Consider the following 27,283-nt stretch of genomic DNA (forward strand, 5'->3'; position numbering starts at 1 on the left):
CAGCCCTGCTCTGTTAATATATATATATAGGTGAAATATTTATATTTATATATATGTGAAATTACAAATAGATCTGTTTGTCATTGTGCCATATTATTTAAAATTCAGAATTGAGAATGCCTTTTAAATTACAGCTTGATTGCTGAATTGAGCAAAATATACCTAAATATACACTACCATTAAATGTTTAGGGTAGGTAAGATTAAAATTTGTTTTAATTAAAATTCAGCAAGGATGGATTAAAACAGACATTTATAATGGTGCAAAAGATTAAATTAATACTGTTCTTTTGAATCTTATATTCATCAAAGAATCATGAAAAAATAAAAAAATGTTAAGCATCACAACTATTTTTGACATTGATAATAATGAGAAATGTTTCTACATTAGCATGTTAGAATGATTTCTTAAGGAAAGGATGGTGTGAGATTGAAGACTGGAGTATGCTCAAAATGCTTAAAATTCAGCTTTGTCATCATATTTTTAAATTAGGCTATATTACATTTAAAACTATTTTCAAATCTAAATTTAAAATTGTAACAATATTTCAGAATATAACGTTAGTGTATACAGTATGCGGCAATTACATGTACGGTGTAAAACAGGCATTGAAGAGATTCTTTAAAGACTTCTTACTTTAGCTCATGATGATAAACTAAAGTGGCTTCTGTGTGTCCCAGGTGGGTTCCTTCTTCATGATCAACCTGTGCCTGGTTGTAATAGCAACCCAGTTCTCAGAAACAAAGCAGCGTGAGAACCAGCTGATGCAGGAGCAGCGAGCACGTTACCTCTCCAACGACAGCACCCTCGCCAGCTACTCTGAGCCAGGGAGCTGCTACGAGGAGATGCTCAGGTACATCAGCCACCTGTACCGCAAGGTGAAGCGTCGCACGTCCCGCATTTACAGCGGCTGGCAGAGCAAGCGCAGAAAGAAGGTGAACCCCAACAGCGGGCTGAGTGGGGGAGGAGGAGGAGGAGGAGGTGGCGGTGGGGGGGTCAATGGTCACAGCAGGCACAGAGGTGGCGGTCACTGGCTTCGCTCCATCCACAGCCTCATCCAACAGCACCAACGGCAGCACTGTCATCTCAGCAATGGCAGTCCCAGTCCTGTGACCGCTACAGGGCCCGGTGAGGCTCTGGAAATGAGGTCCATCGCAACGGGGTCGCAACTGACCGTGTCTTCACAGCCAACCGGCATGCACAATCTTTCTTCCAGGACTCAGTCAGTGCACAGCATTTATCAAGGTGACTTTCAGGAGGCCCCGCAAGGGCAAACAAGCACCGCGGTGGGTGTGCCAGCGCTCGGGCGACTAAACGGCGGGATGAATTATCCGACTATCTTGCCCTCCTTCATTTGCAGCTATACAGGCAGCAGTTCTGCAGGAAAAGGAAGTAGAGGGTCAGATGCAAATATGGGATGTGATGCAACTGATCCCTTTGAGAAGCTGCACCAGCTCATGGGAGAACATAGTGAGTTTTTCATAGCCATGGTTTCCACTTCATATCAGATCTAGTTGTAGTCACTTCACATAGCCTGTTTCAGGATAATGAAAGGCGTTCTGAGAAGTGATTGTTAGGCAAGCCCTTTACCAATGTGACAGAAAATCAGTACTTCAAATGTTAAAGTCATTAACAATCTTTAAAGGAGTGAGGCGACTGCCAGCACTCCACTACTGACTGTGGCTAGCAAGCACTTTGAAATCTTATGCCAGCGTTTGATTTCTCTGGTCAGACGGATAGGCAGTAAGCTTACACTGTGATTGGAGGGAAAATATCAGTTGGTTTCCAATGATCTTATCTTCTGGGAATTCTAGTTTCTAGCAGTAACCAGAAACCCAAATATAAAAAGCCTCATTCTTAACCCATAGAACTTTTTTTTATTATTAGTTAATTCACCTTTGCATACAATCAATTATGTGGTCTTAGGGCATCAGTGATGCCAAATGTCACTTGCTGGATATCTATACAACTATTTAAACTTGAATGGAAATATTCTCTCAAAGTGTTATGCACTAGACTGAGGATCTTAATGCCAGAGAAATCAAAATGCACATTCAAGGTTTTTTTATTTATGTATTTTTTTTATGTATTGTATAACGGATGGGTTTTTGGGCACAGAATATGAGGCAAGATGCTGGACATGGAACAAAAATGAGTTAACAGTTTTCTTTTTTTACCCCAAAAGTCAGAAGTTATATGTCAATTAGTGGCATTCATTATGTGAGCTGTTTTACTCATTATAATTTTTTTATTTTTTTTTTGTCATTCTTTATTTACTCAGAAATACGCTTCAAAAATTTGAAAAACTTGGTTGGAGGCAGCAACTGGCTCTTGTGCATTTTGTAACCAATTGTGACATGTAGATAATATGACTATAAAGAATGGTTTACTCAGAAACTTTTCATCAATTACGCAACCTCATGCTCTAAGATTTTATGACTTCTGTGGAACATAAAATTATATATGTTTTATATACAATACATTCCATACAATAAAAATGTTAACCATTTAGTTTCAAGTATAATTTATAATCTCCTTTTGTGTTCTGCAAAAGAACAAAAGTCATTAAGGTTTAGAATGTCATGATGATGAATAAATGATGACAGAATTTTCATTTTTGAGTGAATTATCCCTTTAAAACACGGCCTGTTCCTCACATGAAGTTGTTTCTCACATAAAAGCTTCAGAAGTTGTGGAAGATTATTATAGATTATAAAACAGAAAATTAATTTGTTCTATTATCCCTTTAAATGTGTAACACTTTAAGGCATTACAGTGATCAAATGTACCACAGGGTCCCAGTACTGTATATGTTTGGAATGAAAGAGTAGAATTTAGTGCATTTGGTTTTGCGTTATGTTGTTTGTTCAGCCTCAGATAACCAAGGCATTTCTTTCATGCTCAAGCCAGTTTTCATTTCTATATCAGTCTGTTACAGAATGACTATTTGTGGGTTTCCATCAACAGGAATATATACTGCATGTTTACTTCAAACTCACTGCCTCTGCCAACAGTAATTTTTGATTGCAGCTTGAGTCACCTCCACTTCAGCTCATTACCACAGGCTAAAGAGGGCCACTGTGTATGATTATGTCTTCAGGAAACACATTAGTATGAGAGTACAGCCACAGACATCCTCTGATTAGACCGATTAGTTTTATTTAAGATTGTGAGATCATAGGACCAAGAGAGGGTGAAGCACTTGGATAGAACACATAGAGCACTGCCTATTTTTCATGACCATGGCAAGATAAGCAATCTACTAGACTAATAAATTAGCTGAAGTAACTGGTTTTATTGGTTTGACTGCTAAAATTGAACCAATTAAGTGTGTCATAATTCAAATAAGCAACCTTGCAATAAACATTCAGTTGGTTGTGGCTGTTAGACACTAGGTAGAATAAATCATGTGAATGATTTAGACATCATGAACAATCAGTCCCTCCTGAGAGATGTCCTCAATCCAGAAGGAAGTAATGCACAAGAGGAACAGACAAATAAGCGTTCAGTGTTGGGGAATGTTACTTTTTATGCAAAAGTACCATTTGGCAAATGCTTCATTAACATTTTAGTTAAAAAATAAATCAGTGGAAGATATGACCCTTGTACAAAAAATGCATCATAAAGCAAATGCAATACTTTTGCATTTCCTAATTGCATTGACTAATTGTTGACCAACTGTGTTTTTTTCTATGTAGGCCACAGTCGTGTGCTGCTGCAGGTGGCTGGTGTGGTGCCCAGTCCATTGCTTCTTGAGCTACTGAGCTGCCCATACTGTGCAAGGGCCCTGGAGACAATGGATGGGGAGCTCGGTGATTCAGACTACTCCAGATCAGAAGGGGACGTGGTTTACGAGTTCTCCCATGGAGCAGAGTTCAAACCCTGCCGTGCATCCCATCATAAAATCCTGGAGGAGCGTAACCGCCTGGCTCAGTACTGGGATGACTTCCGGGACAGATTGAGACGCATAGTGGATAGCAAATACTTTAATCGAGGAATTATGATTGCAATCCTCATCAACACCTTGAGTATGGGGATTGAATACCATGAGCAGGTGAGTGCAAGTGTGGCTTCTTTAATGATCATAACAATCCATGTGTTTTTCATCTGCTACTGTCAGACAGGACTAATATTACTTTAATTTTGATTGGTGGTCAGGAAAAACAAAAGGATGTTTTTTGTAATGACTGTTTATACGGAAACAAAGCAATAAAAAAAGACTATATAATAACATAGTCCTTATCAAAATTTTGTTGGTGGTATGTGCTGGGATAAGCTTGCTATTTATTTTTCATTCATAAGCAGTGATGAGGATTCATAGCTTTATTGGGTGAACAGATCTCCTGGTTATATAACCGTGTTGTCCTGCAGTGCATCGGACTGCACTTCTATCTCTCCTTGCTGTGTTGTTTCGAGTTGCGATGTTACCACTCTTGGTTTCATACCTAATCCTGTGGTTTGACATTTAGCCAATCAGATAGAGATCTCACAGTAAGCAATGTGTGTGGATGCTTGATATCATATAAAGTGGTTACAGTACTGACATTTTATGTGCTGGTATTGTGTAGAGGAGTATTGTATATAAACTGAATACTTTTTATGAGGGGAAATTAAACATTTACTGACATTGTTGTATAATAAATAAAATAAATACTCAATCTTGGATTAACAGTAAGAGTGGCCCGATGACCTACTTCCAGGATTTCAGCCAGTTGATTCAAGTGCCAAGAAACATGCATTTTATGTCTTGAAAACGTGAACATTTGGTATTCTGTAATGTAGTAATTGTTCGAAATTCTGCTCATTTAAACGTCAACAAAATTTCTGACACAAATGAGGCTGTCAAAGGAGCTGACAAAGACTTAGAAGAATCAACTGGGAATAGCTGACAATTTTCCAAAAAGTGAGAATTTGTACAGTATACTATGGGCCAGATGTACCAGAGCGCAATTACATAAAAACGTCAATGGAAAATTCTGCGTGTGATTTACTGAAAATGCGCACATTAAAGAACACTGACACAACATCTCATTTCCATAATGACCAGCGCAATTTACCAAGAGCAGCACAAATTACCACCTGCTTTAAGGCATGTTTTTTTCTGCAATAAATAATGCCGCAAAGTACCAGTAAATTTACCAGTAAATTGACAAATGCAAATCTTAGTAAATCGCGTTGTGTGATCCATTTAAATACGCTCCCCCCATAAATTTACAGATTGAAAGAGAAACTCCTACAAATGCATATTCAATAAGGTGAGTCGCAAAAATAACGCCTTTTCAGTGCTAATTTTCTTACTGCATGTCTTTAGTAAAAAACAGTTGTTTTTTAATCCCAAGTAAGGGTTTGCACTGTCGCAAACTGATAGTAAATCTGGCCCTATATTTCATTGTTTCCAGTAAAATGTTTTTATAAATTTTGAGCTGTAGACTAGAAACCTGCTAAATTAAACATTTGGAAATTATTTTTATTTTCAATTACTGTTATTCATTTATATATTGTAAATGTATTTTCACCATTCAAAAAAACTGTATTTTTGACACACAGACACAGATGCATATATTATGGTGGGCCAACTTGAAAATGGGAAAAAAAAAAAAACTTGCTCAACATGGCCAGCAGAAAAAAAAACATTTCTGCTCAATGTAAATTGCACTTGATTTGAAAACTCCACTGTGGGTAGTACTTGTATGAAATTAAATATTGTAACTTTGCTAAAAGGCCGTTTGGAGAGCTATTGTTGTTAAAGTAATGTTTAGCAGCTCTGGTAGAAATAAGGTTCAGCCTGCACCTTGCGGTGTCGCACTTGACTTTACATCATTGAAAGAGCAATATTCACAATTGGAGGTAAGTGCGCTAATAATAGATCTGAACAAACCCTTTATCCTACATATAATTATGTGTGATTATAAATAATTGATTGGTTGCTCTTTAGCTTATTGAATACCAATGTGGGTCCTAGATAGCACGTCTGCTTCTGAAGTAAAATCTTTAATCATTATGTTACTTTAAAGAGCAGTTCATGTTGTCTAATTAAGCCAAGACACGTAATAAGGATCTTTTAATCCTTATTTCAGAAGCAGAGGTGAAAAGAGTTAGCAGACATTTGTTATGGTGATTTGGGGATTTGGAGACCTTACATATAAATTCTTAGGTCTGTTTTAAATAATTAACATAACGTCTACAGTAAAATGATTATTATTGAAGCTGTAAAGTGTCTTTTGAGGTGAGTCTACTTTTATAGGTGGAAGAACTTCTTGTGATTGTGTTGTCAATTTAATTTCTGTGGGTAAGATTTGCAGAGTTCCTGTAAACAGTGTTTTTGAGTTATGGTTGTTTTTTTTAGTATGTCTGATAGTTTTAAGCATCTGTTTGTGATGCTGCTTGCTTGTTGGCTAGTCTTTCATTGTATATTTATTTACTCTAAATGTGTTTCTCGTGTGAAATTGTCGCCATGACACAAATACGGTCCATTATGGAAAGCTGTTTCCATTTCAGAGCAAACCAAAAAGGTTATTGCAACTTTATACAGTATATCAAAACCAACTACTTGACATTTTAACTTTATTTCTTGTTATTGCAAAATAATCTTTTTCCCATTGTGGCTTTATATCTCACAATATAACTTTATCTCAAAATGTTGCTTTATTTCTGACAATATAACTTTAAATTTCCCATTTGTGACTTTGTTTCTCTATGATCCTTTTTATTGTTTCCTCTGATTTGGAAACAGGCTTTTATAGTCCACAAGCTCTAAATAAAAAAAATAATAATGTAACTGCAAGAAGTTTCCTACAGTTAATACAATGCACAATGTGATAGACAGATTGTTTACAGAGTAATTGCCATTTACTTAAAATCAAATGGTTCAAGGCTTATCCATATACTGTACAGTAGGTGTTTGTTCAGTACTGCTAGCAACTGGAATACACTGTTTCCATCGTATAGTTGCACTTTATTTTACAGTACGTGTACTTACATGTACTTATAGTGTACTTACAGTGTATTTATCTAAGAAAGTTCTGGTAATACAAGGTAACTACATGGGGTAGGGTTAGGTTTAGGGGTAGGTTCAGGGTTAGTACATAGTTATTACATAGTTATTGTAATTACTATAATAAGTACATAGTATGTACATGAGGAACAGGACTATGCTACCCATAGTATTTATTGAGGGAGGATAACAGTAATGAGATAAAGCTGGCTGCATTGATCTATATACTGAATGCTCTTAGCATAGCGGGAGAAAGATCAGCAACTCGGCAGAGTCTGCACTCTTGAGTCAATCAGCCACCTAATCGGATTTACATGGGGCCAGTGACAGTCTTCATTACTGCATCAGTCAAAGTCACTTCACAGAGCCTACGCCACTGTTCACCCCTTCACCGAAGACACACACATGTCTCCACTGCACAAACAGTTATTTCACTTTGATAAATTATAGACATGTTCACTACCTCTGAGGCTGAATAGCTCACATGAAATACTTTTGAGAAGTCGACGCATCTTTGCATTGAGATGTACTGTTCTCCTTCTAAAAGTATTTTGAAACCATTTGTATGCCATTTGTTGGCTGATCTCTTGAAGGTGTAAACACAACGACTCTGTGAGTTTATCAAAACATGTCTCTGCTTTGTTTGAACATCCCGACCAGCACAACATTGTAACAGTGGCATGAATTTAGGGTGGAGCTGTTTGTTTCAGTGACCAACAATGGCAAAGTGATCGTTTTTAACTGGCAATAGTTTTTTTATTGTTAATTATTTTGCCAAAGTGCAGTATGTATCACCAAAAAGTTTCCAAACTTCATTAGTTCCCACTCTTCATTAATTGGTTAAACCCTTAGCCCTTAAGACTTTTTGTTAAGCCAGTCTTATTATGTCTAATCAATTTAGCTGAATAATAAACTAATTTCAAGTGAATAATGTATTCTGTAGTATGGAAACCGGTTTCCTCCACTGAATAAAAAAAATAAAGGTAATTGCTGCTTTTTATCTCATAATTCTTATGTTTTTCCTTGCGATTGCGGGTTTATGTCTTGCAGTTCTTTTTTTTTACTACGAATTGTGAGAAACTTGCATTTGCATGTTATAAAGTCAGAATTGTGAGTTATAAAGTCAGAATACTCAAAATTCTTACTTTTTCTCGCAAATACCAGTTTTTGTCTTGCATTTCTGACTTTTTTTTCTCACAATGCTGACTTTTTTTTCTCAGAATTGTGAGATAAATAACTTCCAATTGTGAGTTAGAAAGTCCAGTTGTGGAGAGAATTTTTTTAAAATTCAAAATACAGTCATGCAATACTGACTTTATAACCCACAGCAGTCAGTTTATATCTCACAATTAAAAAAAAAAAAAAGTCGTATGGAGCTAAATTTGTGCCCAATATTCATTAAACAAATCCAGTGTTTTGCAAAAACAACACAATCTGCTTTGCAAAGAAAAACTTGACTTTTGAACAAACACAAAGTGATTTGCAAATACAAAACTCTGTTTGAGAGAAAATGCTGAGATATGGACGAATATATGTATTGTGTTACAATTGTGAGACTCATTTGCCTTTTTATAAGGAAACTTGGCTTGATTTTCTCAAATGCGTGCAGGCAGATTTTTTCACAAATGCATGCAGGCAGCTTCTCCCATATCTCTCTCCCAGAGTTTTGTATTTGCAAATCACTTTGTGTTTGTTTGAAAGTCCGTTTATTTGATGAATATTGGCACAAAATTCAATTCAATTCAATTCAACTTGATGCCACTAGAGTCATCAAAAATTAAACGCTTTAAAAGAAGTGTTGACACTTTACAGCAGTATGTAAGATAGACATTCATTGATACATTATGCATCAATTACTCATTTATTTACAAAGCACATCTGTGTATAGCTTCACTCAGATTCTCATCAAAATCATACATGTATTTATCAAACACATCATGCTTTGTTTATCTTTGTGCTGGTCATTGAAAGGTTTAGAGCTGTAAAATGATGAACATGATTTCAAATAGCCATGAAAGTCACAGACAGTGTAGTTTTTTTTCATTCCGTTTGCCTTTTCTGAGTTGCTCTGCTTTCTGAGGTACATAAATAATTAATGGGGGATGTGTGTTATGTATCATGGGATACGATGGAGGAATGGGGCAGCAGCTGACTCCCTCTGGAGAAGTGCAGCCGTTCTCTGCAAACATCACTCTCCTGTAGTCTGCCATGTTGCAGCCACTGAAAGCTCAGTGTCCCAAAATGCATTTTCACTGTCGTTGCTTTTCCATTGCTCTGTCCAGTAAATGTGCTTGATGCAGCCGCAGTGGGAATTTGTACCTTTCACTCAGACAGACCATGTTCAGGAAAGCTGGGATGGATATTAGATTTGTGTGTAGTGTGAATGACTCAGTCGAAAAAAAAAAGCCATAATTTACTCACCCTCATGAAAAGTAGGGATGCACAATAAATATCGCCCGATATCTCATGTGCATCTTGTCAGTCATGTCAGTTCTGTAAATGTCTACACGTGCGTGATTTCACGTGGAGCAGCATTTACTATACAGAGCTGCTGTTCACTGACAAGCTGCGCAAATCCACGATCATATTTTGCACGTTTTGCACAGCTTGTCAGTGAACAATGGCTCTGTATAGTAAATGCTGCTCCACGTGAAATCACGCACATGTAGAGTTTTACTGCTGATTACAGAACTGCCTTTACTGACAAGATGCGCATTAAATATCGGGCAATATTAATCGTGCATACCTAATGAAAAGGGCTTAACAAAGCACTATAAAAGTATCATAAAAATAGTCCATACACCATATTCCTCTTCCAACCACATACAATAGATTTGTGTAAGAAATATTTTTACAAATTTTCAAACACATTTACGTATACGCAGTGTCTGTATTGTTGAATCAGTGACTTCAAGAATCTGATTTGTGAACAAATTCTTAATTATTAAATATTTAATGATCTAAAGAGCTTTTTTTCCAGTATAAAGAAGCTTTTGTGGAATGTGGAAAGTTTCCATGGATGTTAAAGTTTCTAATGCTAATAAAGAGCGTTTATTTCTAATAGTGGAAGAGTGGTCAAAATAATGTCACATTTAGCTTTGGAGGAGAAAAAAGTCATGCAAATTTGAAATGACATGATGGTGAGTACATAATGACAGAATTTTAGTTTTTTGGTTGTGAGGAATGTTTGTGTGTTTGTTAGTTTGTGAACTATTCCTATTTGTTTTTGTTTGTAGATGAGCTAGATTGTCTGGTTAGGATGTATCATAGGCACAAAGTGCAATTGTATAACGTATAACGAAGATTGTGTTTAGAATTCATCACGAGTGGGCTCAGTCTGTGGCACTGCACAATGGCATGTGTCTCACTTTATGAGGAAAATTACACTAAACAATGTTTTTGCCCCATGGTATGTTTTTGAATATGTTGCTTCAGAGTTGTTCTGGCAAATTAGCATCATATTTTTATTTCAAACCATATTACAGTTAACACACTTCAGCTATCTTGGCACCTGTCCGCTGCTGGAATAATGATTCATAAAGCCACCTGTTGGACACCACACACAAGCACATCTGTTTATGTATATATGCTGGATAAATTGTAAGCTTTAACTGGAAGTTTGCCCACTGAAAATGTGACTACCATCTGTTTAATGTTGACACTGCTAGCATGTTTCTCTTGTTTGGTTTATCTTGTTTTCTTTCATTACCAATGTACAAATGGCCTACTAAACTGATGATGCTAAAATTGTTTAGAACCAATGATTGATGCCCGTAAAGCCGAAAATTCTTGTCTAATCTAACATTGCAGCCAAAAGAGGCTATAATGAAGGGTTTTCATTATTCTTTTACTAATCTGTTGTTCCTGGGTAACAAGCAGTCTGGGGAAGTGGCATATAAATATTCATGAAGTATGTTGATTAATGTCTGTAGATCAATGCAGGCAGCAGAGGCCGTGGAGCCCCCTAGTGGTGACCTGTCAGCGCAGTTTTACCTCAGTTATTTGCTGGATATGTGGTTTATATACCGGCAAAGGTTTGTTTCAAATATGAGATATGTATAGATAGCTTCTATTTTAATAGAATCATATTTCATTGGTAACAATTAACAATAAAGTTCTCTGTTAATTCACGTTTGTTAATAATACATTCATGTTCATTTATACAACTTGTGTATGTAGAAATTACATTTACATTATGAAATACTGTAAAAGAATTGTTAGGCTACTTAATGATATCTAATGCACCAATGCAGGTTTATGCGTCTTTAAAAAACTGATAAGACAAGAGCAGTGAAACCCTATAGGCTCAAATACTGTACACTGGTTTTTTCTTTCTAAACGGACATGTTTAACACAGTGACGCTTGCCAGTAGCGATGGCGATTGTCTAACAGTTTGACGAATTGGTTTTATAACCGTGTGTTAATGTGAGCAGTATCCAGGTGAGGGTTGCTGCTCTTATTATGGCCAACAGAAGCAAGAGGCTCATACAGTATCATTGTGCTTCCTTTAAAATGTGTTTATTGATTTGCACTATGCTAAATAACTGAAGTGTTCAGCAGTAATTCTTCAGTTCTTCAGCTGGTATAGTCTGCATCAGCAAATGTAAAGAAACTAATTCTCTGGTCCTGAAACTGCTTATGATGGATAGGTTTTAGAGGTAATGTCCGTCTGATTGATCTGCATTGCTTTGCTCTCAAGAAAAGAGCTGATAATGCTTTGGGTTTTATTTTGCTTGTTTAACCTCAGCCCTGGAGCGGTCTGTGTGAAGATGAACAATCGTAACTGCTTGGAAATATCTTTATTATTTGGCCCAGAGGTATTGTGTTACATAAACTGTTCATTTATAATTCGAGTGTGCTGCAGATCTCTGTATTTATATACAGTAGTCTGACTCCCACCCTCGGGTGTTTCATGTGATGTTGTGAAAGTAAAGGTGTGTGAAGGTGCCATTATGAGGGTCAGTGATTAAGGTGTCTCATATGTTATATTCCCAGCAGTATCTTGGCATGACTTTGGCTTGCAGAAGGTAATGAGGTGTGGCTCTGTTTCCTCTCACAGCCTGAGGAGCTGACAAACATTCTGGAGATTAGCAACATCGTCTTCACTAGCATGTTTGTCCTCGAAATGCTCTTCAAACTGCTGGCCTTTGGCATCTTTGGCTACATCAAGAACCCCTACAACATCTTTGATGGGATCATTGTAGTCATAAGGTAAGACCTGTTATTTATCTATATGTGTCTATATATTATATAATACTTATTAAAATACTAAGCTTACTAAATATGCAATGCATTTTAAATGTTTTTTAATGTTTTTGAAATAAATCAAAGCTGGATGTATTTGGATAATAATACTGTAAAAACAGTCATGTGAAATATCATTACAATTTTGGCCCCACATATTTAGTGTATGCTTAAAATATGCTTTAAAAATATATATATATTGCAATTATGAAATGAAAAATATGGACTGTCAAAATTATATATTTGAATGACCTAAAATTTTTGTAATTAAAAAAAATGGATGTTATGTTTATACATTGTTATGCACCCATAAACTACTATGGAGGATAGTGGGAAATTATTTTTCATGCATTTAAACATATGTAAGCATTGTTGAGGTTATTATTCTTTTTATTTTATCTGAACTATTATATGTAGGAATGCAATTACATATAAGCATGTGTTTCTGTGACAGTGTGTGGGAGATCATAGGGCAGGCAGATGGGGGTCTGTCAGTGCTGAGGACGTTTCGTCTCCTGCGTGTGCTCAAACTGGTGCGCTTCCTCCCTGCTCTGCGCAGACAGCTGGTGGTCCTGATGAAGACCATGGACAATGTGGCTACATTCTGCATGCTGCTCATGCTCTTCATCTTCACATTCAGGTGCAGACCACACCCACAACTCACTCAGCCAATTAGAACCGAGCTTGGTGTGCAGTGTCACTAAGACTATAATCTTGACTTAAGAAAACACTCTGCAACATTAATCTGTGTTTGTGAGTAGTAATGTGCTAAAAAATGTGTTGTCTTGTCATCAGCATAATTCTGGAATTAGCACTAATGTTTATACATTGCATTTTTCTTTTACTGTCAATACAGCATTCTTGGAATGCATCTCTTTGGATGCAAATTCAGCCTGAAAACGGAGAATGGAGACACTATTCCAGACAGGAAAAACTTTGATTCCCTGCTGTGGGCCATTGTCACTGTGTTTCAGGTCAGAAGGGAGACTGTACTGGCTGTGCTGGGGTTAGGCAATGCATACACTGGGGAAAAAATGGCTATAGAAACAGTTTTCTAAGAAATTGCTTGTAAATTTTTTCAATAATAATAATAAAGAAATTAAAAAAAACAAGTAACCGTGATAAAAATTTTACAAACACAGTGTTGGCAAGGTTACTTTTGAAATGTAACAGGGTACAGATTATAAGTTACCCTACTTAAAATGTATTAAGTTGTGTAACTATTTCAGTTACTTTATTAATGTAGCTGATTACATTGTGATTACTTATCTAAATTTCTAGCAAATGTTTTAAACTGTTAATCAGTTAAGCAACTTTCAGACAGGTTGTGGATTGATATACAATAACTGACAGAAGTGGTGCACTGCAGATTCAAACAAGAGAACCAATCAAAAGCATCGAAATAGCATCACTTTACTAAATGGCCTTTAAAAACATTGTGGACATCAAAACAGGCTAAGCAACAAATTAATATTATTTAACATATCCCACTTTAAAAAAAAAAAAAAAACATTCCGCTGTAACCTCCTTTGTAATCATTATCATATAAGTAACTGTAATTTAATTAAAAAAAAAAAATCAGTAAATGTAATGGATTACTTTTATTTCGTAATCAAATTACGTAACACTGTTATGTAACTAGTTACTCCCCAACACTGGCCATAAATAATTCAACTGCTTATGTCTCTTAGGTTAGGATTATTTATGATATTATACATATTTGTATATCCCTTAAATCTATAAACTCCATATCAATATCCTGAGCTATATAGTAGCTACTATGTAGCTGACTGCAGTGGAAGGCCTTTGTGTGGATTATTTCCTGTGATGAAGCTGAACCTGCGCTGTATCTGTATAATGCTGTACTGCAGCTACTCTCATTAGATTATCACAACATTATTTTGCAGTTAAAAAAGACTAGACTGGGACAGGCAATTACTTTTACTTCAGTAAGTAACTTTGAATAGTTTTTTACAGTATCATCACAAAAAAAATACTCAAATTGGACCTACGGCATCAAATTCTGTATTTATGTCCCCCACTATATACTTCAGATGCAGAAAATTACATGTAAAAAAAAAACACACTACACTATTGCACATGTAATTGATACATCACAGATTTTGTATTTACTCAGCCGTTCTCTGTGCTCTTCTGTTTCTCAAACTGCTTACGTTTGTATTTCAGATCCTGACTCAGGAAGACTGGAACGTGGTCCTCTATAATGGAATGGCTTCCACCACGCCATGGGCAGCTCTTTACTTTGTGGCTCTGATGACTTTTGGGAATTATGTGCTCTTTAACCTACTGGTGGCCATCTTAGTGGAGGGATTTCAGGCAGAGGTAACAAAAAAAAATAACACATCTATTTCAGCTGGCTCAGTATCAGAAGTGTTTATTTTCTAAAGATATGTACACAAAGCAGTTGTTTTCTCCAGATAGTCTGGGGAGTTAAACTTCGTTGCTCACTGCAGTCAACATAATATTTTGGCAGTCAATATGTGTGTCTTCTGTCAGCGGTTGAGAATCCAAATGAAAAAGAACAATTTTTGCAAATGAATGACTCTTTCGATTTAATCAGTCAAACTTTACAATTGTTCGTGATTCAGTTTGATTCATTTGAACAGTTCACTCAGGCACTGAATCATTTGCACTGGTTTCCTATACCAAATGTCAATGGGATACTTTATAAGACAGACAAAAATGTTGGACAAGATGGATATTTACCTTAAATGCACTGTAGGAAAGAAAACTTTGTAAATGTCTTCTATTGTTTGTTATAGTGACAAAGCAGTTTTTATTGCACTTATAGCTAGTGAACAACTGTAATCTGTGTGGGAAGTCGTGGCCTAATGGTTAGAGAGTCGGACTCCCAATTGAAAGGTTGTGGGTTCGAGTCCCGGGCCGGCAGGAATTGTGGGTGGGGGGAGTGCATGTACAGTTCTCTCTCCACCTTCAATACCACGACTTAGGTGCCCTTGAGCAAGGCATCGAACCCCCAACTGCTACCCGGGCTCCGCAGCATAAATGGCTGCCCACTGCTCCGGGTGTGTGCTCACAGTGTGTGTGTGTGTGTGTTCACTGCTCTGTGTGTGTGCATTTCGGATGGGTTAGAGCACAAAGTCTGAGTATGAGTCACCATACTTGGCTGAATGTCACTTCACTTTCACTCACTTACAGGTAAAGCCAATTTATATCCAAACATCCAAAATACTGTCAAAATATTGGGACACTTTAAATAAATTAATAAATACAGCATCAAATGTAAAACAAAAAAAAAAAGTAAAGAATATGCTTCAATTAACTGCTATTTTTTGACACCACAAATGTATACAAATAAATACAAAACATCAAAATATACATCTTATAAACCAATAAATCAACTCTACAGCTAAAATTAATGTCTACAGCTAAAATTAATATTTGATTAAAATAGAAATTAAATAAATATCGAATAGGAATTAAATTTAACATACTGTACATTATATATGTTAATTCAAAATCTAAATATGTAGCTAATATGTAAATGTGGTCGCTCCTTGAAGAAGGTAAACCTGTGCCACACAAGTTGAACTTGTGCTTCAGGGATTTACAGAACTTGGCTTCTTAAGCATGCAGATCTGTGCACAAACAAAGTAGCTGCTTTCTCCAGATAGTCTGGGGAGTTAAACTGCTTTGCTGATACAGTGCTGCAGTGTTTGGCCCATCTGTCATGCTGGGGACTGTGTGAATTGTGCACTTGTTATTAGTCTTAGGCTAAAACAAACACCAACTTTGCACAACCCTTACCGCAATCGAGGTCTAACAGGGTAGCAGAGTAGTGATAATATAGGCACCACAGCTGTCTGTATGCACAGCAGGCTGTGACTGAGTGAAGGGCAGTGTGTTGTTGATGCCAGAGGGCCGACGTCCTCGGAGAGAACGACTCCTGTTTGGCTTCTCTGCATCCTGAATAACACTTTAGTAGGCTGAGCGGTTACTGAAATACTGGGAGCTGTCCACATAAAGCTCTTGTGCTTTACAGGGAGATGCTAACAAGTCAGATGTGGATGAGGAAAAGCACTCGGTGAACTTTGAAGAGGAAGAGAAGATGGGGGAGTTACGAGCTACAGGTTACTTTCTTTGACACATAAAACGTTTTTGCCGGCTAACATGTAAAATGCACACTTTTTACACAACATAGATTTCTCCTGTTCTTAGCCTGTTCATTCAGGCATATAGTTAAGTTCATTTCAGACCCCATTAAAGAGGACAGTGGTCCTCTAGAGCCACATCACCATTAAACATATATGAATCTCCTGGGGGCCTTTTATGTGTCCTTCTTCCATTTACTTTACTACTTTGTCATTCATGGGTAATCATTTTTTATTTTATTTACTGGATGGTGATGATTTTCTTTGAATAACCCCTTTTACTTCCAATAACAGAGTTGAAGATGTACTCTCTGATGATGTCAGCGAATGGGCATGTGGATATTCGAGGCACTTTGCCCCCTCCAATCATCATGCGCACTGCCGCCACCCCCATGCCCACTCCGAAGAGCTCGCTCGGCCCCGAGTCAGTGTTTGGTTTGACTGAGTCCAGACGGGGAAGTGGCATCTCAATAGATCCAAGTGCTTTTGATCAAAAGTCCCTGGTAAGAAAAAACAGCTATTAAAAAACAATTAGTTGTCCATTACAGTGACATCCCAGATTGCTTGAGCATACAGTACAACAGTTGTGAAAAGAACATAAAACAGGAAGTGATGTCTTAATTTGTCATTATGACATACGTAGGTTAGTTCAGGTTTCTATATAATGTCATGTTCTACGCCCAAATAAAAAAGATAATTATTAATTACAAATTAATTTTACCTAGACAAAGTAATGTAGAATATATTTAATATATATTTTAAAACATGATTAATATGTGTACACTTGGTGTATAGACAACATGACATCACTTTCTGTTTAATAGTTGCACCACATGATATTTTTATATTTATTCAATTTACACCTTAAACTTTAAAGTGGTATGCTTTTTTAAAATAGAATGAAACAAACATAAATATGAAGAACACATTTTTTTTTTTACAAATATGGCACATTTCATACTATTTTCTTTTTTTTTTCTTTTTTTTTCACTGACTTTTAATGTAATGTCTCTTTAAAAGTGTCTGTCAAATGCAGAAATGTCATTTTGTGTTTTTTTTTGCTATTTTGCAACTGTTCATTGCTATTTATTTGACTGTAGTCAGGGGCATTGCTAGACACAGGGCCATGAGCCTGAGTAAAGTACTGCTGTTCCCCATTAAAATATTATTAATAAAACTTTATTCGTTTTTTTTATCAGCTGCTTAGAATCAGAACGATGCCATTTTTACAAAGGAATGACACTTTTAATCTAATCAGTAAAATGTTTTAATTGTTCATGATTCACTTTGCTTCATTCGGACAGTTCACTCATGCAATTAACCATTAGCAACTGTTTCTTTCACCAAAAGGGATTACTTTATGAGACAGAAAACATACAATCAAAGAATAGATGAGGTGTACCTTAAATCCACTGTAGGAAACAAAACTTGCAAATGTCTTCTATTGTTTGTCAGTGACATAGCAGCTTTTTATTGCGTTTACAGCTTATAAACAACTCTCTTCTGCAGGTAAAGCCAATTAATATGCAAAACATCATCAAAAAAATATAAAAGTATGGGGACACTTTTCGATGTGCCCCAGAACTAATGAACTGATAGAAATGCCCTTGACTGTAGTACAGGAACAAGCAATATGTCTAACGTAGGCATATTCCTTTACTATCCCAGACTAGCCCAAGAAGATCTCCATGCCACCCCCGTGGCTCAGGTAGTAACTGGGGCAGCCGCCGGTCAAGCTGGAACAGCTTAGGACGGGCGCCGAGTTTGAAAAGGAAGGACACGTCTGGGGAGAGAGAGTCTCTGCTGTCTGGGGACGGCAGGGGCAGCTTTGAGGACGAAGACTTGGAGGGGGAGAAGCTGGCCAATATCAGTGGGGGCTCACTGCAGCATCCCAGCTCTCTAGATATCCCTGAGCTGCCCCAAACCCCCAGCTTCAGCTCAATGGGAGACTACCACGACTGCAATGGAAGAAGCCTGCACCTGCCCACTGACCTGTCCGCCAACCTCAGCAAGGAAGACTCCATTGCAGAGGAGGACATGGATGATGTAAGTTATGGTTAAATGCTGTGTTGTTTGTTATAGTCAGGCAGTGCTTATGACTTGCTTTTCGAAGATGTCTTCCCAGGGTTTTTTTTCTTGTGAGGAGACTAATTGTCATGCTGTGATTGATTCAGCACCGTAGTCTGAAGGCAGTAATTGTTTTTCTTGGTGGGTGAAAAGTGACCTTTACTGGTGTTAGAGTGATGATATCTTCTCACTCAAGAGGCCTCGTCTTGAAATTGTGTTTCAAGTGCTGTGAAATAAACAGAAACCAACAGGGCTACAATACAGGCTTACATACAACTAACATACACAACCAGTCAAAAGTCTGGACATGCACAACTTATAGTTTTTTTTTATTACTTATTTTAGGATAGTAGTAATCGTCAAAACGTTTGGATTCTTTTAAAAGAAAATACCTAAAGTTAATCTTGCAACGTTATATATTATATATCAGACTATATAATACTGATTTCTGAAGGATCATGTGCCACTGAAGACTGAAGTAATGATTGCTTAAAAAGTCACTTTTAACATTTAGAAAAATATTAAAATAGAAAGTAATATAGAAAGTAGATTTTTATTTTAAATTGTAATAATATTTGACAATATCATTGTTTTTACCGTTTATGTTTAATCAAGTGTATCCTTGGTAAGAGTATAAGAGACTTTATTTAAAAACATAAAACATATTTCCAAACTAATGAATGATAAGTTGCTTTGAAAAAAGCATGTGCTAAATGAATAAAGCAAAAAATAAGTACAAAATTAAGTCTTTTATGTTCCTGATTTTTTTTCTTGCTAAATAAATTTGAGTTATGCATCATAGAGCCACTACTATTGAAAAATACTTTCAGTTGTTGAAAGCTGCTGCATGGCGTTAACTGAAACAACATCATTGAATGAGTACAGTACATGGAAAAAAGTCCATAAAAACTGCATTAAAGTGTCAGTGCTTTATATGAACAATTGGAAGATAGTTGGAAATGTTATTATAATGATTTCCAACAATTGTATTACCATCTGCATAATTACAGCTTCTTCATAGTGTCATTTCTTCAAGTTAATCCATCTTTTAGCCAAGTACCTGGCATCAATTAGACATTTAGACAAAAAGGATTTTAATTGTGCAAAATGTATATCGCAGAAAACACATTTGGAAAATAAACTCATCACATTTGAACAAGCATCCATTTGAATCCCTCTTTACCGATATATTGAATCAAGACCATTAGCGTAATGTTTATAACCGGAGGTTCTTCTCTACACTAAACACTTTAAACTCCTGACAATGCTGTAGTTAGTGTTTAGAGCTGTAGTAATTAGCTATAGTTCTTGTTCAATTTGCTTATACATCTCTCTTGTGGGTTACAGAGCTTCTGTTTCCGTCTCAAGAGGACATTTGAGGCATATAAACCTAAGTGGTGTAAAGATCATGAAGAGTGGTCCCTTTACCTGTTCTCTCCTCAGAACAAGTAAGCCTTTGCCATCTCCAACAACAACTGATTACCAATTACAGCTTTCCTTTCAAAGTTTCACATTCAAATTTGAAATGTAATATTGTTATACAATTGTGTCCTAGGTTTCGGGTGATGTGTCAAAGGTTAATTTCTCACAAGTTGTTTGATCATGTAGTCTTGGTATTCATCTTTTTAAACTGCATTACCATTGCTCTGGAAAGACCCTCTATTCAGCCATCCGTAAGTCTGCTTAAGTGCAGTCTTGGCCATTTTCATCTAATATTTGGTGTTGTCATGCTTGCTGGTTGTACGATACAGTATGTCCTTTTGTTCTTCATTTCAGGAGCGAAAGTTCCTCAGTATCTCCAATTATGTTTTCACTGTGATTTTTGTTGCTGAAATGACTGTGAAGGTATGGTAAAGGTTTTGTCTCTATAATTAAGGAGTATTCATTCCACAAAACCTTCTTACAGATGTGATATGGCTTGTGTTAAAGGTGGTGGCCCTCGGCTTCTGCGCCGGGAAGCACAGTTATCTGCAGAGCACCTGGAATGTTCTGGATGGGGTGCTGGTCTCTGTATCTCTCATTGACATTCTGGTCTCTCTGGCCTATACTAGTGGAAACCGAATCCTTGGCATCCTGAGGGTTCTTCGTCTGCTGAGAACTCTGCGGCCGCTGAGGTTAGTCAGTGAAAGGTCACAACGCGCCTGTCTGAGACTCAAGCAATCAATGAAATCCGCTACATGGTCATTGCTCCTGTTAAGGAATGAACTGAAGGTTAATTATGTGGTTGCACGCTAAAAGCCCCTTCTCACTTACCGATTCAACTAAAGCGTTGCAAAGTTAAGTCTATTATCCTTGTATTATTTTAGAGGTAAGACTAAGCTGAGGTTTATCGATCTTAAGGGTTTGCACCAGACAATTGTACCATTATATAAATGTTCCTGGAATATAAACGTCTTTGTTTTTTCACATAAATAGAGTGATTAGTCGCGCTCCTGGACTGAAGCTGGTGGTGGAAACGCTAATAACGTCGCTGAGGCCCATTGGGAACATTGTGCTGATCTGCTGTGCTTTCTTTATTGTCTTTGGCATTCTTGGAGTTCAGGTAATTACTTCAAATGCTACATGCTTTTCAAAAGAAATGTGAGGGATTCTCAGATAACGCAGATGCGATATTATCAATTACAGCTCTTCAAAGGAAAGTTTTACCATTGTGAAGGTGGCGACACCAAAAACATCACCAATAAGTCTGATTGTCTTCACGCAAACTACAAATGGATTCGGAGAAAGTACAATTTTGACAACTTGGTACAGGTACGTGTTATTCATTGGTTTGCACACATTTAAAGCGATAGTTCACCGTCATGTTGTTCTAAACCTGTAAGACGTTTGCTCATCTTCAGAACACAAATTAAGATATTTTTGATGAAATCCGAGAGCTTTCTGACCCTGCATAGACAGTAACACAACTACCACATTCAAGGCCAAGAAAGGTAGTAAGGACATCATTAAAATAGTCCATGGGACATCAGTGGTTAAACTGTAACATTATGAAGCTATGAGAATACTTTTTAAGGCAATGAAAATAAAAATTACTACTTTATTCAACAGTTTCTTCTCTTTCCTGTCAGCCTTAGATGCACGTTCACAAGAGTAGCACAACGCATGGGTGCATCATGGTACTCTTGTGAATGTGCATCAAGGACTGTCACAGAAGTTACTTTATTTTTTTATTTTTTGGGATGCACAATATTTATCAGAGAGATAAATTATCAAGCAATATGGGTGAAGATTATAATTTTTATTGCTCCAATAAATAAATTATATCTGATAACTAAATCCAATAAAGTACTCTTGCTGGTAAATGAATCAATCAGTCTGATTTGTATGAGATTCATCCGTTTTCCGAGTGTAAGTGACTGCAGCTTTAAAACTGTGTCGCGCTCATTACGTCATCACCTGTGAACGTGTCTTTTTCTCTGTGGCAGTGGAGGACAGTACCATTGCTATTTGCAAAGCTTGTTCAGCAAATATATCGAGAGGAGGAAAAAGGCTTTAAGTTTTAATACAACAAATCTTATATCTCAATTGAAAGGTCGTCATCACGGCAAAGCTGTTCTAAAATAATATGTAATGTGAAGCAGCTGTGGCAGCAGCTACTAGCGCTAAGCCTAAGTCAAATAAATCCCAGTTCTCAGACCTTGTCTCACTTGCACGGAAATACCTGTCAGCCCCTTGTCCCAGTATAGACAGTGAACTGCTGCTGCAAATGTTATGGATGAAAAACACAGAATTGAGTGTGAGAAGTCAGAGATGCTTCTGTTTATCAAGAATCTCCCACTAATGCCCTCATATAACAAATAGACATTAAACAGAGACAAGTGAAAAGATATATACTTTAGAGGAGGGTAAGACATGTTGAGTAGTGCAAACTGGAAATAATTTTAAGTTGATTATTATTTATTTTATGTTCAACTATATAATTTCAGAGAACTCTCTATGCCCTATGCACTTTTGAGGATGCACTTTTGTTTTTCTTTTTTTCGAGGTTGACAAATGTCAGTGCATTTGATTTATTATGTATTTGAAAATCATGACTTCATCCTCATGCACTAAAGGTTGAATAGATGCATTTCTTTGTTATGCATGAAATACTTGAATATAAATTTGCTTTTAATAAGTTGTTTATTGCAGATAAACCATAGTTCTGTCATAGTTCTGTTAAACTCTTTCTGTTACTGAGTATTGTGGTGCCTTACACAAAAAATAAACACATTTGAAGAGTTTGCCATTATTTGTTTGCCACTATAGTTAGACTAGAGCTACTAAAATATCAGTTTAATCAGTGCTTCTTAGATTTTCTATTCTCCTGTGTGCACAAACTGTAGATTATATGAAAATCATAATATCAAAATATGAACTTATGAACTTATTGATTATCGGAATCAGTATTGGCCATGAGAATGATCAGTTATTGGTATCGGTTAAAAAAATTTATTTTTTTTATTTTTGTCCCAATTATTTTTGTATTCTTTGCACACAAAAAGTATTCTAGTAGAGTCATAACATTAAGGTTGAACCACTGATGCCACATGGGCTTTTTTAACAATGTCCTTACTACCTTTCCGGACCTTGAACGGGGTAGTTGCGTTGCTGTCTATTGAAAGTCTGAGAGCTCTCAGATTTCATAATAAATCTTGATTTGTGTCTGATGATGAACGAAGGTCTTATGGGTTTGGAATGACATGAGGGTGAGTAATTAATGACAGAAAATTAATTTATGGGTGAACTGTCCCTTTAAGCATAATAAAGCGATCAGCTGAGTGAAAAAGTGAGGTCATGTTGCTTTTTCATTTTTATATGACTTTCGGCAAATGTTGTCTGCAGTAATATGGTTGAAATGATTCCCAGATTGTCATTTCAAGCTCTGTAACTGCACTGAATGAATGATGGTCTTGTCGGCATGTCTCTCTCTTCTGCAGGCTCTCATGTCGCTGTTCGTGCTTTCCTGTAAGGACGGGTGGGTCAATATAATGTATGATGGGTTGGACGCTGTTGGGGTGGACATGCAGGTTTGGATCCGCTTTGCTCATTCTGGCACATGGCTTTAATCTAATAACTTTCCATATTTGTAAAATGATGGATGTGTCCTCTATCTTCCTGTCCTTCACGCCTGCAGCCTGAGCGCAATCACAACCCTTGGATGCTCCTCTACTTCATCTCTTTTCTACTGATCGTCAGCTTCTTTGTGCTGAACATGTTTGTGGGAGTGGTGGTGGAGAACTTCCACAAGTGTCGTCAGGACCAGGAGGAAGAGGAGGCGCGACTGCGTGAGGAGAAGAGGCAGAGACTGCTGGAGAAAAAGCGCAGGAGTAAGGCGAATTGCGTGTCTGGTCGGTAGTCTATTTTTCTGAGCACTGCCTGCTTCCAGAGCCTGAGAGAGAAAGCTAGAGCAAGATTTTTTATTTAAATTTTTAAAATGACAGAAGCAGTCAAAAGGCTGAGGACATTCAAAAACAATGCACAATTTGGCATTGATCTGATGTCAGCCTTGGATTGTGATGGACTGCAGCATGTTCCTGCATGAGATGCCCGCAACACAAAATGCTGCATGACAAGCCAACAGGGGAAGTTTGCAAAGTGAATATGGGGTCAGCATCATGGCCAAAGCAGCAGAGCTTCTTTTCTATGAATACTCTATATACTGTAGTGTGGTCAATTAATATAAGTTTGTACTAGTACTAATTAGGACTGTTAGTTAAGTGTTCGTTTTCCTACCATCAGAACAACCATCAGGTATTAATGCACCTTGCTAAAAAACACTTACTAATAACAGGCTGTTTGCCCATTCTTGCATGTAATAATGGTTTTCAAAGACTTTTAAGCTTGAAAAAGTTGCTTTTAATATATTATGATCATGGCACGATACGTAGCGCAATGGCCAAATATGTCAGTCTGCATGTGTACTTGGACCAAGAGTGCATCCTCTGTGAATGACCACCAAGTTTACAGTACCGTTCAAAAGTTTAAGGTCTGTAAGTTTTTATTTATTTATGTTTTTAAGTCTCAAAAACAAAGTCTCTTATGCTCACCAAAGCTGCATTTATTTGATCAAGAATAAAGTAAAAATGTAATTTATTCCTGTGATGTATCCCATTACTCCAGTCTTCAGTGTCACACGATCCTTCAGAAAGTGACATTACATTCAGCCAAGTATAGTGACCCATACTCAGAATTCGTGCTCTGCATTTAACCCATCCAAAGCGCGCGCACGCACACACACACACACAACAGTGGGCAGCCATTTATGCTGCAGCACCCAGGGAGCAGATGGGGATTCAAAGTCTTGCTCAAGGGCACCTAAGTCATGGTATTGCTGGTCCAAGATTTGAACCCACAGCCCTAAGGTTAGAAGTCAAACCCTCTAACCACTAGGCCACGACTCCCCATCCGAAAATCATTCTAATGTGCTGATTTGCTGCTTAAGAAACATTTATTATTATCATCAGTGTTGAAAACAGTTGTGCTGCTTAATATTTTTGTAGAAACCATGAGAAATTATTTCCTCCTGATTCAAAAGAACAGAATTTATTTGAAATAGAAGTCTTTTGTAACAAGTTTTTACTGTGATTTGTTCACTTTAATGCTTCCTTGGTGAATAAAAGTATATAGTTTCTTAAAAAAATCTAACTCACCCCAAATTTTGAACAAATGTATATATCAGACAGATACAAACTCCAATGCAAAATGGATTGCTATAGACCGTAGGGCAGTGATAGGCTTATGATCATTGATGCTGAAATGAATTTAACAATGTACTGGCTTCTAAAGCCACTTTTTATATTCAAGGATTCAGTCCTCTCCTGTTGTGTCTTTGGTTTATCTTCATTTGGGGATTTGCTAAGAAAAACTGATAAATGCATTTAATTTAAGTAATCAGCAAAGTTAAATGATTACAATTTTGAATTGATTGAAACCCCTAGTAGTATTGCATCCAAAGGGGTAAGAAACTCAGGAGAGAGTGGATGCTGGGAAACAATGATGTGAGAGGAGGCAGTTGCTCCCCAGACAGCAACATAGTGTTGAAATCCATGCGGGCCGGATCTGGGCCGAAACTTGCTGCTTCCTGTCTGGGAGTTTGGGGGGAGGGGGTGAATTATATTAATTCTAGAGTGCTGAATTCAAACATATGTTATATTACATCAAGGAAAGTTACATCAGGTTAGTTGCCTGTGGTCTGGCTGTCTAAGTCAGTTTGGTACATTGAGGGCACTATTAGGGTTGTCTGGTTGTGACCATTAAGGAATCTAAAAATGCCGGCCATGATTTTAAGTTACTAAACGAATAAATGTGAAGAAGTGTGTTCTTTGTTTAAGCACCTCGCCTGCCAGGGCAAAGCTTCCTGATAACTGATCTTTAGCATAAAAGCTGACAGTTTTATCAATGTTTGTCACACTTGGCTCCTTCAGCCTTTACAGCAGTCAAGGGATTAATCGTGTATGTGACTGTGACTTATAGTACTCATAGCCGAGTCCTTAGCTGTTGAGTTTTGTTTTATTTCCCTGGATTTATTCAAATAACCCCTCAAGGCATTCATTTGGGATAGATCGAAGGACGTTTAAAAAACTGTTCTCAATGTAGAGTGCATTTAGCAGGACAGGGAAGAAAAGTAGGGCAAATATTCATATAAATTAGGGAAGTCCCAAGCCTATCTCAAGGATCTGGATCAGGGGTCGATCAAGCATTTTTTTAACTGATCGGTATCAGCTCTCCTTAGCCCGATCAGTATTTAACGTAAGCTGTAATTCCAGTGATGTGCAGTAGGTGGCAGTATTCATGTACTAAGTAGATTTGCCAACCACCATTAAAAGGAAATGAAGACGCTCAAATGTGCATGCTTAACTGCCATTAAAACAAAAAAAAGTATATTTTATGCACACTTCTGTAATGATCACTCATTCATTTATCATTTACTTTTATCTGAGACGTCGTTGTCATAACGTATTGCTATGGGTTGCGTCTTGCTTCGGATTTGACTGACAGACGAAAGCTTCATGCTTTCTAAATATATGTCCACTTTTTTTCCTTTATGTTGTAATAATTCTGCTTATTGTATATATAAAATGCAAGAAATTTACATCAGTAGTCCCATATTCTACAACTGTCTTTATACAGTGTGCAGATACATAGAGTATATATCTTATATATGTAATTACACACACACACACACACATACATATATATCTTTTACTCTCTGCACAACTCTGTATACTGTATACTGTATTCCTATAACACTAGGAATATACAAGTATCAGATCAGAACTTGGTATCGACAAATACTCAATGAGGCAAATCCAGATCAGGACATCCCTAGTATAGAAAGGTGTTTCTTCAACTGTGGCCATGTGGACTTTAAGAAAATATTTTCGTAGCACACATTTTTCATACATCACAGGAGAAATGTTATGAAAATTCACATCACATCTCAGATTGTGTATTGTGCTGAATAGTATTCCAGTTGAAATCATGATGATAAAATATTATGTTTACAACAACTTAAGGAGACCTTAATCTTAATTTTCAGGTTCACAGACACACATCACTCTATTAACGAAAATGACGCCATAAGTGAGGGACATAATTTTGAACAAAAACAATTGCATGCATTAAATACCTCAGCTGTTCATTTCACATTTGTTTAGATGATAGTAGTCGGGACATAAACAACAAAAACCCCTTTGGACACACAGGTACCTGAAGTTGAAGAAACATTTCTATATACAACATGTCCAAATCACCAATCTGTGGATCTGTTCATGATTCAGACCCACACGGAATCTGCACCCAAAGAAAGCTCAGCGGATTTCCTCAAAATTAAAATAAAATGCTCTACCCTTGAGCTCATCC

The 27,283-nt window shown here is 36.9% G+C and overlaps 1 protein-coding gene across 3 annotated transcripts in view; it reads left to right on the top strand.

Annotated features, from left to right (window-relative positions):
• Positions 1-27,283, top strand: part of cacna1ha (calcium channel, voltage-dependent, T type, alpha 1H subunit a) — a 107,897-nt gene that overhangs the window by 71,149 nt on the left and 9,465 nt on the right. For 2 of the 3 annotated variants that reach the window (XM_059558310.1, XM_059558329.1), the window contains exons 9-25: positions 681-1,470; positions 3,699-4,054; positions 12,055-12,206; positions 12,694-12,879; positions 13,096-13,213; positions 14,427-14,582; positions 16,264-16,351; positions 16,667-16,875; positions 18,041-18,418; positions 19,787-19,887; positions 19,995-20,112; positions 20,216-20,284; positions 20,369-20,553; positions 20,855-20,981; positions 21,065-21,190; positions 23,359-23,448; positions 23,556-23,769. In XM_059558310.1, the coding sequence (XP_059414293.1) occupies positions 681-1,470; positions 3,699-4,054; positions 12,055-12,206; positions 12,694-12,879; positions 13,096-13,213; positions 14,427-14,582; positions 16,264-16,351; positions 16,667-16,875; positions 18,041-18,418; positions 19,787-19,887; positions 19,995-20,112; positions 20,216-20,284; positions 20,369-20,553; positions 20,855-20,981; positions 21,065-21,190; positions 23,359-23,448; positions 23,556-23,769 (3,463 nt within the window). The remainder of the gene's footprint in view (positions 1-680; positions 1,471-3,698; positions 4,055-12,054; positions 12,207-12,693; positions 12,880-13,095; positions 13,214-14,426; positions 14,583-16,263; positions 16,352-16,666; positions 16,876-18,040; positions 18,419-19,786; positions 19,888-19,994; positions 20,113-20,215; positions 20,285-20,368; positions 20,554-20,854; positions 20,982-21,064; positions 21,191-23,358; positions 23,449-23,555; positions 23,770-27,283) is intronic. The other variant, XM_059558320.1, reaches the window with a different exon arrangement.

Source organism: Carassius carassius, chromosome 1, assembly GCF_963082965.1.
Source record: "Carassius carassius chromosome 1, fCarCar2.1, whole genome shotgun sequence".
Lineage (NCBI taxonomy): Eukaryota > Metazoa > Chordata > Actinopteri > Cypriniformes > Cyprinidae > Carassius > Carassius carassius.